We start from the raw sequence: 14,440 nt of genomic DNA, 5'->3' as shown, positions 1-14,440 counted from the left end.
TATTCGTTATGGGTTTTCTTTTTTTTCTTTTTTTTTTCTTTAATCTAGGTAGGACATTAGGCAGTATAACAGCAAAAGCTTGGTGGCGCAACCCACCGGCCCCATTCCAAAGGGCACGCTCATAACTTCCATCCAACCATTCATCCATGCTTGCAGATGATTGCAGTCGCGTTCCATTGCTTAGGCTCGAAGCTGTCTCTTTACCTTCCTACGTAGATCGACTCCGGTGCTCGCAAGAATTTGAACATACCCAAACTTCTTGAAAGGACCCTGGACTTTACAACTGACCTTTTTTCTGGAAATGGTATTCCTGATTGACCGAATAGAGCACGTGCAACAATACTGCCCGACAGGGTTAGTAGAAAATTACAGACAGCCATAGTGTAAGAAGCGCTCTTTGCTTGTCAGGAACAGGGACCGCACGCTCACAAGATTGTTAGGACACAGATTTTTGGTAACAAATATATCTTGTATTTACTTTCTTGTGGGGCTATTGCCTTCCCAATGATTGTCGAGTGTTGTATAGCCAACATGCGTTTACCAAATGAAATGGAGAAGAGTTGCCCAAATACAATGCAAAGTAGCCTTAACTTCTAGATGACATAATTTGTGTCAGCCGCTACCCTGTGGTAAAATTAATGCATAAGAAAAAAAAAGATGAAATAAAACGACCCTCCGTAATGAGTCCACAGTCCGTAATTATGAGAGAAAGAAGTTACGCAGTGGGGCCTTGGAATATATATATATATATATATATATATATATATATATATATATATATATATATATATATATATATATATACAGGTCGACTGTGCACGTCAGAATTTACGTGAAAAGTGTTTCATTGAACGCTATGCAACTAACGACGATGCGTGCAATGAGCTTACTTTAATCCTATACCAGGTTGTACCACATAGCTTATGAGTCTAGATGCGCTGTAAAGGGCTGTGCCCACTTTGTCAGAGTGATTTCTTGCTTCGCCCAAGGAGATTCATTAGCCTTTGCAGACAAGGTGCGTGTTCATGTCCTTCGTTTGCACGTAGGAGCCAGGTGTGTGCTTCCTGATATTACCGTTTTACACAGAGCAATATTACAGCTGAGTGGCTAGGCTTTATTTTACTAATATCAGCGCCTCTCTGTATGCTAAGTAAATTGATTTAATGGCAAGTAACCCAGGTTCGCTGCAAAGCGGTTCGTCAGAAAGTGCTCGGCTCATGCCAACGCTTACAGTAATAAAGTTTATTCTCCAGACGTGCTCTTCATCTTTGAATTTGGCGGCAAATTTCAACTTGCACAAATCTAGATGTCGTCAGAGCAGTCACAGGACGTCCATGGTGTCTTCTGTGACGAAAATTTCACTTGTTTATATGATATCCGCTCTCTTTTGAATTTTTCTTCTTTAGCGTGTTGTGTAAAACATCTTGCCTTCGTTTACAGAAGCTTGCAATTATCGATTTTCTCCGTGTTGCAGGTTTTCTGATCAATTATTTCCCCCTGTGCTTGTAGGTATTTTTCCTTTTTGAAGTATTGGCCTAGCTTTTGTTGCACTGTTTTTATACGTACAATGTGTGTATGCGCAGATGGGCCATTGTTCTACTTAGAAGCTGCTACGCTAGCCCCACTTAAAAAAATTTAATAAATGGTTGGACTGACAGTGCCGAAAACAAGGACACTTGTGTATCGAATCTCAGTGAATGTGCAATAGCGAACTTCGTCGTCAATGAATGAAGGAGTGAAAACGGGGAATGGTCGTACCTTTTGTCCTGTCAGTTGTGAAGTAGTTCTTGACCACAGGCCTCGTGGGGCCTCGGAGGACCTCCCTCCCTCCAGGATTGCCAACAACCAGCACCATCTGCGCTCGGGAGCAAACGGCGCCGAGATTAGCACGCGGTGGGCTGACTGAAATGTACCCATGGAGTGCGAGTGTGAGACAGAAATGGTTGTTAAACTAAAGTGAAAATAACATTGTGACACTAGTGGGGTTTCTGATGAGATGCTTAAAACGTCAATAGGCAGCAGCAAAGTGTCGTACATAGTTTTTCGATCGACTGCGGTTTAGCGAAATATCAACGAGTATAGATAAGGTGTGGCTAGTATTAGTATTTTATTACGATAGCAATAATATGGACACTCTAGGCGAATTTTTTGCCGTCACCGTGGCTGTGATATTCGGTACAAGTTCTATGTGCGATAAGGTAGCGCCTCGGGCGCCGTGTGCTGCGGCAGTGAGCGAAAGCGTGGGTGGGTGAGCAGAAATGGATGGTGGCTCGATGCTCGCCGTCTACGCGCACCTAGTGGCAGATAATCAATGGCCGTTGGAGCACTAGGGTTGAGTATTGGGCGAGTTGGTATAGCATTCTGCAACTGGTACAGCGCAACATACAAAGGAAGGAATAAGCCGAGCCGGCCAGATAAAGGAACAGAACTCTTAAAATCTACTTCAATCTTAAAATATTATCTGGCCGGTTCGGCTTGTTTCTTCCTTTGTATGTTGCGCTGTACCAGTTCTAGCGTGCAATACCAACTCGCCCAATCCTCAACCCTAGTGAACTTCATTTCTTGTACATCGAGCTCCTTCCACAGCGCTCTGTTCGTTTATCTTCCGGCTCGGCTTGTTTCTTCCTTTGTATGTTGCGTTGTACCAGCCCTGGAGCACGCACATCGTGTGTGCGTGTGTGTGTGTGTGTGTGTGTGTGTGTGTGTGTGTGTGTGTGTGTGTGTGTGTGTGTGTGTGTGTGTGTGTGTGTGTCGAAAACTTCATTGAAGACAAGAGCAAATAACGGAAAGGAAAAGGCCCCCTAAGGGTGAAGTCCTCGGTCCAGAGCTCCACTGGTGGGGTCGGTTCGCTGGGCCTGGGCTTGATATAGAAGAGGTATTTGCCCATCCAGATCGACAGTCCGCGAGTGGCGTGACCCATGACAGCGAGAAGTTAGAGGCCACTATGAGGGGTGAGTCCACTGTGTGAGGGCATCTCTCGCACTCTCATGTGGTACGTCTCAGTGTGGGTCGACCCCGTAGTAGGAAAAAATGGCACGTACAAAATGACCCTAGTTGCGCATAGTCAGTGGCACATACCCAGGCTGGCGTCAAAGTGCTTCACATGCCCAGCGATGGCAGAAGCCCAGCGGGCCCTCGAGCACACGTACCGAGTGGCCTTGCACAGCCAGTGACGCAAACCCAAGTTGGTGTCAAAGAGGTTTATTGAAAACCTGCACATACCTAGTGACAAATACCAGTGGGCCCTGGAGGACGTACCCAGTTGTCCTATTGGCCCATAGCTAGTGTCACCTTCCCTAGTTGGTGTCAAAGTGGTTCATTGAAGAGCTGTGAATACGTAGTAGCATGGTATGTACAGGGGGCCCTGGAGCACGTGCCCATGAGCCCTAGTTGTGCATAGGTAGTGGCACATACCCAAGTTGGAATTAAATAAGTTTATTGAAGAGTGGTGCATACATTGCGATAGTTAGTGCACCCTGGAGCACATAGTGGAACATACCAAACATGGTGCAAGGAGATTCATTGAATAGCTGCCCATACCTAGTGGTACATACGCAGTGAGCCCTGGAGCAAATATCCAGTGGTACATACTCAGTGGCCGTAGTTTCACATAGACAGTGGCACATACCCAAGCAGGTGTCAAATAGATTTATTGAAGAGCTGTGCATACCTAGTGACAAATACCTAGTACGGGCGGGAGCACATATCCAGTGCTTACGTACCCAAATTGGTGTGAAAGAGGTTCGTCGAAGAGATGCTTATACCCAGAGGCACATACATTGAACATGCTCTCAGAATTGAACTTGCTCTCAGGAATGGAGGAAGCCTAAAAGCAGGGAAGAAAAAACTAGGAATAGGCAAGAATCAGATGTATGCGTTAAGAGACAAAGCCGCCAATATCATTACTAATATGGATGAGATAGCTCAAGTGCCTGAGGAGTTCTATGGAGATTTGTACAGTACCAGTGGCACCCACGACAACAATGGAAGAGCGAATAGCCTAGAGGAATTTGAAATCGCACAAGTAACGCCGAAAGAAAAAAGCCTTGGGAGCTATGCAAAGGGGGAAGACAGCTGGGGAGGATCAGGTAACAGCAGATTTGTTAAAGGATGGTGGGCAGATTTTTCTGGAAAAACTGGCCACCCTCTATACGCAATGCCTCATGAATCTAGCGTACCGGAATATTGGAAGAACGCTAACATAATCCTAATCCATAAGAAAGGGGACGCCAAAGACTTGAAAAATTATAGACAGATCAGCTTACTGTCCGTTGCCTACAAAGTATTTACTAAGGCAATCGCAAATGGAATCAGGAACACCTTACACTTCTGTCAACCAAAGGACCAGGCAGGATTCCGTAAAGGCTACTAAACAATAGGCCATATTCACACTATCAATCAGGTGATAGAGAAATGTGCGGAATATAACCAACCCTTATATATAGCTTTCATTGATTACGCAGTGTATACTAGGGCACATACCCAAGATAGCACCCAAGGTTCATTGAGGTGCTGCGCATACCTAATGGCTGATACCCAGTGGGCGCTGGAGCACATAGCCAGTGTCTTCAGGGGCACATACCGAGTGGGACATACCAAAGTTGGCGTCAGCAAGGTTCATTATCTGCGCATACCTGGAGACATGTACCCAGTGACTGCATTCACACGGTCTGCATTTTAGGTAGCTCTGCCTTCACGATAAGCCCACATTTTATTCTGCACAACTTTGGCATCGGCCCACGAGAAGCAAGAGATAGTTGCCAGATAGTTGTTACAGAGAACTAGGTAGAAATCGCCAAGAATGGTTCACTATACACTCACACTTACACTAAGTCTGGATGTTGCTGCTGCTTCTGATCCCAGGATGGATCCTTAATTCATTGAGCCGCCAATGAAAAAACGATACTGGAGCAATGTGTTCTGCCTTATCCATAGTTCACGTCACATACAATTTCTATATTATTCTTGTTAGGAAACGTACCGCTCGCAAAGCAGCCTTGCTAGTCCAAGCTGCCTGGTATCTGATTCAGACGACGGCCCTTAAAGGTGCCATCAAACAACGGAGCACATCGTGATTGGATCTTCCGGTTTGGGTGTCACAGGATCATACGTCACCTATTCCTGCAGAACTCACTCGCTCCTCATGTACTGAATCATGATACGGCGGAAAACAAATCGCAGTCGGAATCTTCGGCAATAAACTTCTACATGCAGAAAAACGCCTCTACAACCAACGCCCCCTACAACGATATGGCCTGGGTAAGAAAGGATTGATTAAGTCCCCGCCGAATACCTATCTTTCATATGTAGTGTAAAACAACAACAAAGACCATTATAACGAATTTGCTTGTACAGCGAAGGCATTAAGGCGTCTCCGGCGGCTTAATTGTTGCTGTACACCGAATGCCACGTAGCAGATCCACCGGTGTCCTCCGCAGACGCCACTGAGCTGTGATTTGCTTTAGCACTGACAACAGCGCCTGCGATGACGCACTTGACGACCGCACCGATGTCAGCTAGCGTTAAGTCCGGCTGCACTGCTCCAGGAATCAGTCAACGCATTCGGTGGTTGTAACACATCAGTGGCCGACGAACACGTTGCAGTTGATGACTACATGAAGATATTGTTACGGTGAAGGGAACGAAGAAGTTGAATTGCACTAGACGAGGACGAAGTCTGGCAGTTGCCTGAACGCCATATACGCCAGTTGTAAATATACGTTATTTTACACACGTGGGCCTGCTTTCTTCCTACAACATTTTGGTGGAAGGTGCGGGGTACAATCGCGGAACTTCGCAGCGGACGTCATCTACCTGCCGCCTCAATGGCAAATCAACCGACACAAGTGACAACGCCTCAGCAGCCCATGCCAACTGTCATCCTCACTCATCCGCGGGACCCAGGGAGATATTGTGGCACGGACAACGCCGGCGTCGAGGAATGGCTTACGATGTACGAACGAGTGTGCGACAACAACAGGTGGGATCCAACAATGATGCTAACAAACGTGATATTTTATCTAAGAGGAACTGCGAGGCAATGGTACGACACACACGAAGCGGACCTAACGAGCTGGGATGTCTGCAAGGAAAAAATGCGAGACCTGTTTGGCAGACCTGTCGGTCGTCAGCTGGCAGCAAAAAAAGAACTTGCGTGTCGAGCTCAAACGTCCACAGAATCCTATGTCTTCTACATACAGGATGTGCTGGCCCTCTGTCGCAAGGCTGATAACAACATGACCGAGGCAGACAAGATTGGTCACATATTGAAAGGTATTGCAGACGATGCCTTCAATCTCCTGATGTGCAAGGATTGTGCCACTGTGGATGCAATTATAAAGGAGTTCCGGCGCTTCGAACACGCGAAGGGCCGCCGCGTCGCTCAACCTTTCGACCAATTGCCCAATACTGCCGTGACACCTTCTTGCGAAGACCCGCCGCGCTTCGTTCAGCCCACAGGACCGGAAGAAATCACGCGCATCGTTCACCCTGAGCTTGAGGCCATGGCTCCTGCTCCAGTTCGTTCTGACTGTCGGGAAAGCGTGACCGCTATTTCCCTTATACAAGCGGTCTTTCGGGAGGAAATAGCAAGTTTGAGAATTCCGTCTCTCTGCTCGGTCCGCCATACAAACACCTACCAGATTTCTCCGGCCGCTCGCTCCCAGACGCAAAGCTTTCCGCCCCCTCGTCGCAACCCAGCTGACTGGCGCACATCGGATGATAAACCTATCTGTTTTAATTGTTCCCGTATTGGACACATCGCCCGTCATTGCCGCAACCATTGGTCGTCGCCTCCTCGGTGGTCGTCTCCGATTCACTACAGCCAAGTACCAGACAATCGTACTTTGTCGCCCTATACGCCGACTAGGAAAAACAACGCCGACAGTGCTCCACCAAGATCCAGCCGCTCCCCGTCTCCGCAAGGTCGTTGGTCCCGTTCGCCTCTCGTTCACCGCTCTTCGTCCTCTCTGCAACCGGTCGCTTCGCTTCGGTAAACTAGGCGGTGCAGCTCCCGGAGGTGAAGCTGCAACTCCGACCCGGCCCACAAATCCTCTGTTGACCCTGCCTACATGTTACCTACTGTACATTGAAGTTGATGGCGTTCGTGTTAGATCTCTCGTTGATACAGGAGCGCAGCTTTCAGTTATGAGCGCTGCTCTCCGCCGAAAGCTCAAAAAGGTTCTGACACCCGCCGTACCGTGCACTGTGGGAGTCGCCGATGGGAGTACTTCACCTGTCCTAGAAATGTGAACAGCACGTGTGACCATTGGGTGCCATTATGCCGCTGTTCTATTTATCGTTCTTGAACACTATCCGCACTACCTAATTATCGGCCTCGACTTCCTTTCGACACACTCTGCCCAAAATCACTTCTCCGCAGGTGTTGTACAGTTGGATCTGCCGCTTCCTGCCGACGCAACAACTTGTGCTTCACACCGCTTATGTTCTGCTGAGTTTGCAAGGCTGTCTCCACAGGCGGTTACAAATGTCCTCCTGACGCCCTGTCCTCCCGTACCTGATGGCGAGTACGTCGTGTCACCGCATACGGACGTGGTTTTGTCGCGCAATATTGACCTACCGAGGACCTTAATCTGGATCCGCGAAAACTGCGCTCGCGTGCCCATCCTCAATTTTGGATTTTCGTCGCACGTGCTGCCACACGGTATCGCCATAGCGCATATCACTCCTTTGGAAGAATTTGAGATTTCTTCTTTGACCTTTGAATCCTTCCTCAGTACCAACGTACTTTGTCACCCACTCCTCGGTACTCGACGCCGGCGGACGATGTTTCTAAGATGATTGCCCCTGACCTTCCTTCCGAGCAAACAACAGCTCTTCGTCACCTCCTGTCATCTTTTCGGGACATCTTTGATTTGGACGACCGTCCACTTGGCCAGACATCTGTTGTCACGCATCGCACCAACACCGGTGACGCCAGCCCCATTCATAGGCGGCCTCCCATATCGTGTCTCTGCAACAGAAAGGGCCATCATACAGACAGAAGTAGACAGGATGATGGACAAGGACATCATTGCATCTTCCAGTAGCCCGTGGGCATCATCGGTTGTCTTAGTAAAGAAAAAAGACAACTCGTGGCGCTTCTGTATACCGTCACCTCAACAGGATAACAAAGAAGGATGTTTATCCCCTGCCGCGCATTGATGATGCTCTTGACTGCCTTCACGGATCCCAATACTTTTCATCGATTGACCTCCGCTCCAGCTATTGGCAGATTAGCGTCGATGAGATAGACCGCGAGAAAACAGCCTTCGTCACACCGGACGGTCTGTACCAATTTAAAGTCATGCCGTTTGGTTTATGCAATGCGCCAGCTACATCCTCGCGCATGATGGACTCTCTCTTGCGCGGCTTGAAGTGGTCTACATGCCTCTGTTACCTCAACGATGTGATTGTGTTTTCGCCGGACTTTGAGAGCCACCTGCTGCGCCTCACAACCATACTCTCCGTGTTTCGCAGGGCTGGCCTTCAGCTAAACTCCTCCATGTGCCATTTCGGTCGCCGTGAAATTAACATGCTCGGTCATCTCGTAAGCACCGCCGGTATCCATCTTGATCCACAGAAAGTTCACGCCGTGCGAAATTTTCCTGTACCTTGTTCAACAAACGATGTCCGTAGTTTTCTGGGCTTATGCTCTTATTTCCGGCGATTTGTGAAAAATTTTGCCGACATCGCTCGCCCTCTCACTGACCTTCTTATGAAAGACGTCTCTTTCTCTTGGGGACCTCTGCAGGAGAAAGCCTTTTCTACCCTGATTGAGCGGCTTACAACTTCCCCAATTCTGTCACACTTTGACCCTTCTACGCCCACTCAAGTACGAACTGACGCGAGTGTCCATGGCATCGGCGCTGTCCTCGCTCAGCGTCAACAGGGCCAAGACCGTGTCATCGCTTACGCTAGCCGCCTTCTTTCCACGTCCGAGCGAAATTACTCCATTACCGAGAGAGAATGTCTCGCGCTCGTATGGACGGTCGCGAAATTCCGGCCGTACCTTTTCGGTCGGAGCTTCTGCGTCGTAAGCGATCATCACGCCCTCTGCTGGCTCTCCTCTTTCAAGGACCCAACTGGACGACTTGCACGTTGGGCATTGCGTCTACAGGAATATACATTTTCTATTATGTATAAATCAGGGCGCCTGCATAAAGACGCTGACTGCCTGTCCCTTAATCCCGTGGATCAACCGGACGATACCGATGCAGACTTGGACATCAGTGTTCTATCCATCTCCGGCTTGCTCCATATTGGCGACGAGCCGCGCAAAGATCCTGTCATTCGAACACTTACGGAACGCCTAAGCTCCTCACCCAATGATCCGTCCCTCCGGATGTTCACCTTGCGCAATGGAACTTTATACCGTCGTAGCCTTCGTTCTGACGGCCCGGAGCTCCTCCTAGTCGTTCCCAAGCACCTTCGACTAGCCGTGTTCCAGCAACTTCACGACGCTCCTACTGCTGGACATCTGGGCATTACTCGTACATACGACCGCCTGCGGCGCCGCTTCTTCTGGCCCGACATTTATCGCTCTGTGCACCGTTATGTCGCTTCTTTCGACCTGTGTCAGCGCCGGAAGACGCCTGCTGCGCCTCCCGCTGCTTTGCTTCAACCAATTGATATCCCCACAGAGCCCTTCTTTCGTGGGGGCCTAGACCTCCTTGGCCCCTTTCCAATTTCTATCAAAGGAAACAAATGGATTGCTGTAGCAAGTGATTATGCCACGATATATGCCATCGCACGAGCGCTACCAACCAGCTGCGCTGCAGATGTCGCCGACTTGTTACTATACGACGTCATCCTGCACAACGGCGCCCCTCGCCAGTTGCTGACGGATCGCGGCCGCTACTTTTTATCGAAGGTCGTCGATGATCTGCTCCGCTCCTGCTCTACAGAACACCAGATTGCTACCGCGCACCACCCTCAAACGAACGGCCTCACCGAGCGACTCAACCGCACGCTAACTGAAATGCTGGCCATGCACGTTTCCGACGATCACCGTGACTGGGACGTCGCTTTACCATACATCACTTTCGCATACAACTCGTCCCGTCACGACACTGTCGGATTTTCACCATTTTACCTTTTGTATGGCCGCGACCCCACCTTGCCCTTTGACACGTTGCTACCTCCCGCAGTACAATCGTCCAGCACCGGTTACGCTCGCGATGCTATTGCCTCAGCCGCCCACGCCCGAGATGTCGCCCGTCATCGCCTCACAGTCTCGCAAGCTTCTCAAAAGTGACGCTACGACCTTTGGCACCGAGACTACCATTTTTCACCTGGTTCCCTTGTCGTACTCTGGACGCCTTCACGTCGCGTTGGCTTGTCGGAAAAACTACTTTCCCGTTATTCTGGTCCGTACCAGATCTTACGCCAACTGTCCAACGTGACATACGAGATCGCCTCAGTCGGTCAGCCTTCAGTGCATCCCAACGTCACCAGCGATGTTCTTCACGTCGCCAGGCTTAAGCCCTATGTCCCCCATTAAGTGAGGCTCTATAACTTGCACTGGGACGGAGCTACTCGACTGGGAGGGTGATGTTACGGTGAAGGGAACGAAGAAGTTGAATTGGACTAGACGAAGACGAAGTCTGGCAGTTGCCTGAACGCGATATACACCAGTTGTAAATATACGTTATTTTACACTCGTGGGCCTGCTTTCTTCCTGCAACAATATTATCTTAACTGACGCCGCCTTCAAAAGCATCTAGGGCAAACAAGATGTGACCGTCAACGAAGGCAACAGTTAGGAATATGTAAACAACCCACAAATTTGGTTCAAGGGAAGCGACAGCGGCATTCGACGATCTGCAACTTTGCCTGGTCATGTCCACCTTTCCCGACTATAGCAGCAGTGAATGTTCTGCAGCTTTACCTCACTATATCCAACTTTCCTTGACATCAGATTTTGTTCGCGTGAGCACCATGACGTGGCTCAATGAACTTAGACTTTTCGAACTTCCAGCGCTGCCGCATTGATGATGTGAACAAAAAAGAGAGACGTAAAAGCTGCCCTGTGCTATGAACTTCACCACAAAACTTGTCCCGCCGGCATGACAGTTTTCGTTAAGGTGCGGTCGCTCATCTGCTTCAAAAAACTTATCGGAAGCATTTCGTCGCAACACTGCGAATGATTCCAGGTATTTCGGAGGCATTCCGAAAAGGAGCCGTGGTTCTATTTGTGTTCATTTGTTTTTTAGGCGACGAAGTCAACGTGCTAGGATACTCAGGCGTAGGTAGCGCTTGATGGCAGCAATTCTTCAGCCAATACGTATTCTGTATTGGTTGCTAAGTCGCACAGTTGCTATTAGAGGTGCCATCGTTCTCAATTTTTACCTCTCAGTTTCGCTAACGTCCCCCGAATTCCCGAGCCAATTTTATTCCCACACTCGTGGGCTACCATAGCCGCTACAAATCGAGGAAAAGTGGGCTTAGGGTGGACACATGAACAAGTTAGTTTCGCACCTTCAGATATAGGACGTGAACTGACGACGACGCAAAAATAGTACAAACTGTTTCCTTTTTCGCCGTCATTTGGAACACTATGCGAGATGCTCAAGTACAAGAGTATGTCATAATTACTGGCAAGTGGGGCAGGCACACAATTGGTAGCTTATATACATTACTTGCAGTTGTAAAATAGTGTCACGGGACGCTTCCTCATGTGCGTGAAGGAGCACCGCTTTTTTCTGATGATTGTGCAGTGGTGCATGCGGACTTTATTGTCTCCTGTATTCTTCACCAAGACTACAGGAGATGCCCACGGGCTTTTCGCCGGCTGGATGATGTCGTCGCGCAGCATTTTGTCGAATTGTTACCTAATAGCTTCACGTTCATGTGTCGAAACTCGGTAAGGGCTCTGGCGGAGTGGTCGAGTGCACTCTTCGGTTATTATGTGATGCTTTGCGACTGGTCTTTGTCGAATCCTCGATGGCAGGGAAAAGCAAAACCATCGATGACGCCTTCTACATCAGCGGGTGTTTCGGTGCCAATTGAAATATTAATGCTGGAGTTCGGCGGGATGCGCACTTGATCGTCGAGCACATTCAAGGCATGGTGACTACGAGAGCTCTCCGGCGGTATCGCTTGATCTTCCGACAGCGTTATCAATTTCGACTTCAGGTCGATGATTGCGCCGTGTTGGTTCAGGAACTCCATGCCGAGAATGGCGTTTCGTGAACATTGTTGGAGGATAACGAAAGTGGCAGGGTAAGTCCGGTCATGAACGGTAATTTTTGCCGTGAATATTCCAGATTGCGTAATGAGGTGTCCTCCAGCGGTCCGAATTTGAAGGACTTCCCATGCAGTTTTAGCTTTCTTCAACTGGGTGGCGATGTGTCCACTCATTACGAAGTAATCGGCCCCTGTGTCCACTAAGGCGCTGACTGCGTTGCCGTCGAGAAGCACGTCGAGGTTGGTGGTTCTTTGTCTTGCGTTACAGTTACGTCTTGGTGTCGGATCACGATCACGGCTGCGTCACGTTTGCCTGTCGCTGGTATGTGGCATCGTCAGGGCGTCCTTCGTTGGCGTATTTTCTGCCTCCAGACTTCGTCGAAACGGCGGCGTTTCGTTGTTATGTCGTCGAGATAGTCTCTTCGACGTCTTTGTCGGCGGCGGAGGATGTTGGTCAGTTCGGTGAACAGCAACCGCACCTCCATCGGTTGCTGCTTTTAGCTTTCCAGATATGGGCTCGCCGAGCGGCCCCGGGCTGGGTCAGTGTATGGATGGCGCTGCGGCGACAGGTAGCGGCCTGGGGATGGCGAATGGGACGGTCGTCGGTAGTGTTGACGGCGAACCCTCGTATTTCATTTCGCGGTATAGGCATCGGTGGTAGATATGTCCGGCTTCCTCGCAGTGATAGCAGAGCGGACGGTGGTCGGGGCAACGCCACATGTCCGTCTTCCTCGGGTGGCTGCGCTGGCCGACGGGGGGGGGGGGGGTGCTGGTGGCGACGGCGGTAGACGACTGAATTGCGGCGTTACAGCGCCCTGACGCGGTCGCGGAGGGGGACTTTGACGATGGGCGACGCGGCGTAGGTTATCGCTTCTGGCACGGGAAGCGGCGATTCGGGCTGCACTTCGGCAACGCCCTGTGATCGTCGAAATTCGTCCTTGATGATGTCAGTGACTGAGGACACTGGAGGTTGCGACGAAGGAAACATCTTGCGCAGTTTTTCGCGCACAATGGCCCTTATGGTCTCTTGGAGGTCACCGGAGCCCAGTGCTTGGATGGCGCACTGCGGCGTGAGCTCTTGGCGGTTATACTGCCTAGTGCGCATTTCTAGAGTTTTCTCAATAGTCGTTGCCTTTTTCAAGATCTCAGCTATGGTCTTCGGTAGGTTGTGGACCAGTCCGGCGAAATGTTCTTGCTTTACGCCTCGCATCAAGAAGCGCACTTTTTTCTCTTTGGATATTTCCGGGTCGGCGTGCCGGAACAGGTGCGTCCTCCTCGGTGAAGACCGCTATGGTTTTATTGAGTATTTGCATTCGGGCTGCTAGCATAGCTTCGGCCCTTGCGCACGACGCTTGCAAATGTCCGCGGGAAGCTGCTATGGAACAGGTCGCATGTTGTCAGGGTCTATCCCCGGTTCTCAACTAACGTTCTGACGGCGTCTTCTAAGGCGAAGTATACATGCTGCAGCTTGTCTTCGGAGTCCCAGTTGTTGAAAGTAGCGATTCGTTCATAGGTCTCCAGCCAGGTTTCTGGGTCTTCAGACGATGATCCATGGAAAGTCGGTGGCTCCCTGGGTTGTTGCAGAACGATGGGGGACGCTGCGGCTGCCATTTGGGTTGTCTTGGCCGCAATCTTCCTGGTCTTCTTAGGTAGAAGTCCGTGCTCTGGGGGCAGCTGTTGTAGCCGGCAGCTTGCTGAATGGTCTGGACTGCGTTGGTGTTCTCTTTGCTGTCCGGGCTTAAATCACGGCTTTTCGGGGGCGTCCGGTACACGGACTAACAGCACCTCCACCAGATGTTACGTGGTAGTGACGTATAAACAACACAGTAGAAATACTATGAAAGAAGAAACTAACTTTTATTGCGCGAACCGGTGCCCAAAGGACAGCGACAGCGGCGAACACAGTCGACGATCGTCAAAATCTGATCAGCGGGTCAAGCGCGTCGGCTTTCATACATCACTCGTCGAATGTTCCAGAGTAATCGCTGGAACTCGCGTGCCTTCCACAAAGTTGTACATTATTCGCGTCACGCACACATGCACACACTAGGTTCGGTCACAGACAGCGGATGGAACCATCGATAACATTCCAGAAACTTCCGGTACATGCAGGTGCGTCCTGCGCTGTGCGATAACATTTGTTAGGCGGTGAAACGTGGTCGCCCTATAAACAAAAAAAATAAATTATCGTGTTTTACGTGCCAAAACCACTTTCTGATTATGAGGCACGCTGTAGTGGAGGACTCCGAAAATT

General features: G+C 49.8%; 1 protein-coding gene across 6 annotated transcripts in view; it reads right to left on the bottom strand.

The window, feature by feature from the left end:
* Nucleotides 1-14,440, bottom strand: part of LOC142566751 (uncharacterized) — a 126,181-nt gene that overhangs the window by 52,875 nt on the left and 58,866 nt on the right. For all 6 annotated transcript variants that reach the window (XM_075677634.1, XM_075677636.1, XM_075677639.1 and 3 more), the window contains exon 2: nucleotides 1,759-1,855. In XM_075677634.1, coding sequence (XP_075533749.1) covers nucleotides 1,759-1,855 — 97 coding nt within the window. The remainder of the gene's footprint in view (nucleotides 1-1,758; nucleotides 1,856-14,440) is intronic.

This window comes from Dermacentor variabilis, unplaced genomic scaffold (genome assembly GCF_050947875.1).
Source record: "Dermacentor variabilis isolate Ectoservices unplaced genomic scaffold, ASM5094787v1 scaffold_13, whole genome shotgun sequence".
In the NCBI taxonomy this organism is placed as follows: Eukaryota; Metazoa; Arthropoda; class Arachnida; order Ixodida; family Ixodidae; genus Dermacentor; species Dermacentor variabilis.
This window is presented reverse-complemented; position numbering and strand designations above follow the sequence as displayed.